This window comes from Hyla sarda, chromosome 11, assembly GCF_029499605.1.
Source record: "Hyla sarda isolate aHylSar1 chromosome 11, aHylSar1.hap1, whole genome shotgun sequence".
NCBI classification, from domain to species: domain Eukaryota; kingdom Metazoa; phylum Chordata; class Amphibia; order Anura; family Hylidae; genus Hyla; species Hyla sarda.
The window spans coordinates 15487153-15491777 of record NC_079199.1 but is presented as its reverse complement, the minus strand read 5'-3'; the positions used below and the strand labels follow the sequence as shown (position 1 = coordinate 15491777).

The 4625-nt window shown below is 43.9% G+C and overlaps 1 protein-coding gene across 1 annotated transcript; it reads left to right on the top strand.

The window, feature by feature from the left end:
- Nucleotides 1–3463: 3463 nt before the first annotated feature.
- Nucleotides 3464–3886, top strand: LOC130295745 (loricrin-like). Its single transcript, XM_056546809.1, has 2 exons — nt 3464–3558; nt 3622–3886. Exons 1-2 carry the CDS (start codon nt 3464–3466, stop codon nt 3884–3886), a joined length of 360 nt encoding a protein of 119 aa, XP_056402784.1.
- Nucleotides 3887–4625: the final 739 nt, after the last annotated feature.

The window sequence follows — 4625 nt, the reverse complement described above, 5'->3', positions numbered from 1 at the left end:
GTTGGTCTTTGACCCTCCGGGAAAGGGTTAACCTGATCAAAACATTCCTGCTCCCTTTACTGATATACTTGGGCAGTGTATGCATGTTGCCAGAACCTCTTTGGACCCGGGTCTACAGTGTGTTCTTCCAGATGTTATGGGGGAACAGACTGAACCTAGTGAAGAGGGAGGTTACTTACCGTACGAGGAGACTAGGGGGGTTGTGTATGGTCAACCCTGTGGTGTTCCTAGTGAATACCTTTCTTAAGACCAATATAGCAAACCTCTGGTCAGAGAGGGCTCCTCCGTGGGTATCCTCCTGTAGGGGATGGTTTTGGCCTTTCTTCCAGGAATGGGAGACAGGAGGGCAAGTGAAGGATCTTCGCACACCACACGGGCATCTCCCAGCTTACGCTACCCCGGTTCTGAAGGTTATTCGTCGGTGGGGTCTGGGGATGGGGGAGATTAGGACTCTGTCGAGGAAATTCCTTGACAAGAGGGTCCTGTCTTCTCATTTCCAGAGGCCATTGGCGCTCAAGGACTGCCCAAGTCGGGATCTGGAGGTGGGTTTAGAGCTTTTGAATTCTATCAGGATCCCCTTGAAGTTTTGGGACTTGACTTGGCGCTGCTTCCACGGGAAACTGTGTGTGAGGGACAATCTGAAGTGCAGGAGCTCTGATGACCGGGGATGTCCCCGCGAAGAGTGTGGAGGCATGCTGGAAAGCATGGAGCATTTTCTGCTTCATTGTCCCTTTAACACAGAGGTTTACACCAGGGTGGGCGCTTCCATTGGTTGGCCTCGGCTGGCCAGTCTCTCCTACGCGGAATGGGCCTATGGGGCATTCAGAAACCTTGGAGGCTGGGACCGGTGCACTTTATTCCTAGTCAGCTCAGTGGTTAGGTACTACACGTGGAACGCACGGTGTTTAGTGTCGACGCAGCGTAAAATCCTCCCTGTGGAAGTGGTGGTTAGGAACATTCTCGGTGACCTGGTGAAGGTGCGTTCTCTGGAGTACGAGAGGCTGGGTGCTGGCAGGGCCTCTCGTCTATGGAGGGGCTCTGCCTTTAAAGTGCCTTAGCCTGTTGTCTCCCCCTGGTGGTGGGCTGATGCTGGCACATTAGTCTTTTTGTTTTGAGCAGTTGGTTTATGGTAATATAGGGCTTGCAGGCGCTGAACTTGAGCTTTAGGGGTTTGTTGTTTGGCTTATAGTGTTATATGTATTTGTTATTGTATTTATTGTTGTAGTCTATTTGTATACTTATGTATTGTATATATTGTTAGTCTGTGTATATTTTATGTAATGTATATATTGTATATATTGTGTGATGCCACCTGGGGTTTGGGTTTAGTTTAGGTTGGGTGGTGGGTTAAAAAGGGGGGAGGGGGTTTGTATGGGACTTTTATATATACAGAAAATCCTGGACTGGTTCATGGACGTCTGGTAACATGTACTGGGGGCATGGGATGCGGGACCAGCTCAGGGCAAAAAAAAAAAAAAAAAAAAAAAAAGGGGTGTTATTTTGTTTGTGTTGGTTTTTATTATTTTGTATATATTATTGTTGTTGTTGTTATTCTTTTTGGTATATTACTGGTATTGGGTTTTTGGTATTGCAACTGGGCCAGGAAATTCACATTTAGTATTAGTGTATATTAGTGTATATAGTTTATTAGTATGGTATGGGTATAATGGGTATTATAGGAATATGTCTTTTGTAAATATTGTATATATTTGTTTGTGTGCAGGAATGAGTGTGGGGTGGACCGGTGTTGTATTTTATGCTATGGTGTTTGGTTTTATGATTCGCTATATTGATATGTTCTGTCGGATATGATATGTTTATGTTTTGTAATTTTTTTATTGTTATGTTTGAAATTTTAATAAAAGATCTACAGGATATAACTCAGGATCAGTACAGGATAAGTAATGTAATGTATGTACACAGTGACTGCACCAGCAGAATAGTGAGTACAGCTCTGGAATATAATACAGGATATAACTCAGGATCAGTACAGGATAAGTAATGTAATGTATGTACACAGTGACCTCACCAGCAGAATAGTGAGTACAGCTCTGGAGTATAATACAGGATATAACTCAGGATCAGTACAGGATAAGTAATGTAATGTATGTACACAGTGATCTCACCAGCAGAATAGTGAGTACAGCTCTGGAGTATAATACAGGATATAACTCAGGATCAGTACAGGATAAGTAATATTATGTATATACACATTTATATGTGAATGATAAAAATTGCATTCAAGGTTGTCCATAATCTTTATTCTTTAATAACAAACAGATCCACTCAAGGTTTTATGTGGGTTTTTCTGTCATATTTCTGCCCTTCTGCTGCTGATGTAAATGCAGATTCAGTGAGAAGGTTTTATAGGAGAGGACACATATCATCGTGATTGATGGCGCTGCAGACATCTCTGTTGTGCCGATCAGAAAACCATCCGTGGCCGCCTGTCTGCAGCTTTGTGGTGAGAACCGTCCTAATTGAGATATATAAGGTGGAATTCTGCTGGTGACATTATACGGTGCGTATTCTAACTAAGCAGAGTGTCGCTTTAATTGTATAATGTTCTCAAATTCTTTACCAAACCGAACACCTGCAGAGAATTACTGGCGCTCCCATCTGTCAGGAGGAGCGTAATGTGCTGCGTAATAAAATATATTCTAATGTAGAAACAATAATTAAGTTCTAATGACCAGGTGTGTACAGGTCTCCGCTCCATCTCAACAGCGCAAAAATATCACGGTAAGAAATTACTTATATACAGGGTCAGAAATTAAAAACATGCCCCAAACCCTTTCAATCTGGCCATTTTTTTGGAATCCCTTTTGGGGCATATAAGGTCTATGGGCATAATTTAAAGGGGTACTCCGCCCCTAGACATCTTATCCTGTATTCAAAGGATAGGGGATTAGACGTCTGATCGCGGGGGTCCCCAGCGGCGGATCTCGACTGCGGCACCCCAGACATCCGGTGCACGGAGCGAACTTCGCTCCTTGCTGGATGACTGGCGATGCAGGGTGGAGGCTTGTGATGTCACGGTCATGCCCCGCGCATGATGTCACGGCTACGCCCCCTCAATGCAAGTCTATGGGAGGGGGCGTGACGGCAGTCACGCCCCTTCCCATAGACTTGCATTGAGGGGGCGTGGCCGTGATGTTCCAAGCGGGGCATGACTGTGATTTCACGAGTCTCCGGCGCTGCATCCGACGCTCTAAACTAATGCAGGGTGCAACAGGGAAATTGCGGGGATCCCCCACGGTGGGACCCCCGCGATCAGACATCCTATCCCCTATCTTTGGATAGAGGAAAAGATGTCTAGGGGTAGAGTACCCCTTTAATAGGAAACATCTAAATGCTATCTCTACCAGTCAGCCATTGTGGTGGTAGAAGGGTCAGTGTTCCAGAAGTAGTGGTGGTGGGAGTGATAGAGGTGGAGGCAGTGCTAGTGGTAGAAGAGGGGGTAATGGTTCTAGTAATTGTGGTGGCAGTGATGTTGGTGGTGGTAGAGGTAGTGATATCGGTGATGCTGGTTCTACTAGTAGTTGTGGAGGTAAAGGCGTAAGGTTCAAGTTGTAATTCTGGTAGTAATGATAGTGCTAGTAGAGTTGGTGGCTCTTGTAGTAGTTATGGTGGTGGTGAAAGTGGCGGTAGATGTGGTGGTTCTAGTAATAGTGATGGCAATGCTGGTGGTAATAGAGAAAATGGTTTAAGTATTAATGGAGATGATAGTGGTGGTCTTGGTGGTAGTGGTGGTAGAAGTAATGGGGGTTCAAGTATTAGAGCTGGTGGTAGTAATAATGGTGGTGGTTCAAGTGGTACTGATAGTAGTAGTAGTGATAATAGTGGCATAAATGGAGGTGATTCAAGTATTGTTGGTGGCAGTTAATGATAGTGATGTTAGAGCTGGTGGTAGACGGTAGTGATAGTGGGGGGTCTCGTAGTAGTGGTAGTAATAATGATGGTAATAACGGTGGTGGTGATTCAAGCTTTAGTGTTGGTGATAGAGATAATGGTAGAAATAATGGACGTAGAGGTTATGGGGGTTTGTGTATTAGAGAGAATGGTAGTGATTGTAGTTGTGGTTCAAGTGATACTGGTAGTAGTAGTGATAATATTGGTAGAAATGGAGGTGGTTTAAGGTTGGTGGCAGTAATGGTAGTGATGTTAGAGCTGTTGGTAGTGGTAATTCTAGTGGTGATAGAGATGATGGTAGGAATAATGGTGGTAGAGGTTATGATGGTTTATGTATAAGAGCTGATGGTGGTAGCAATAGTCGTGTTAGTTCATGTGGTGGTAGTGATGATAGTAATAACAGTGGGAGAGGTTTTGGTGGTTCCAGTAATAATGGTGTCAGTGATGGTGGTGGTAAAGATGGTGGTAGACAGTAGGGGATTCTGGTAGTAGTGGTAGAAGTGATAATTGCAGTAGAGATGGTGGTGGTTCAAGTATAATTATTATTTATTATTATTATTATTATAATAACATAAATGGTTGTGGTAGTTATAATCGTGGTAAATGTGATGGCAGAAGTAATAATGGAGACAGAGGTGATGGAGGTTTAAGTATTTGAAGTGGTGGTAGTGATAGTGGTTTGAGTGGTGGTGATTCAAATTTTAGTGTTGGTG

Coding starts and splice junctions, on each gene's coding strand:
- LOC130295745 (XM_056546809.1), top strand. CDS start 3,464: ATGGTTCTAGTAATTGTGGTGGCAGTGATGTTGGTGGTGGTAGAGGTA. Junction 3,559..3,621: donor GTAGTTGTGGAGGTAAAGGC/GTAAGGTTCAAG, acceptor TGGCTCTTGTAG/TAGTTATGGTGGTGGTGAAA.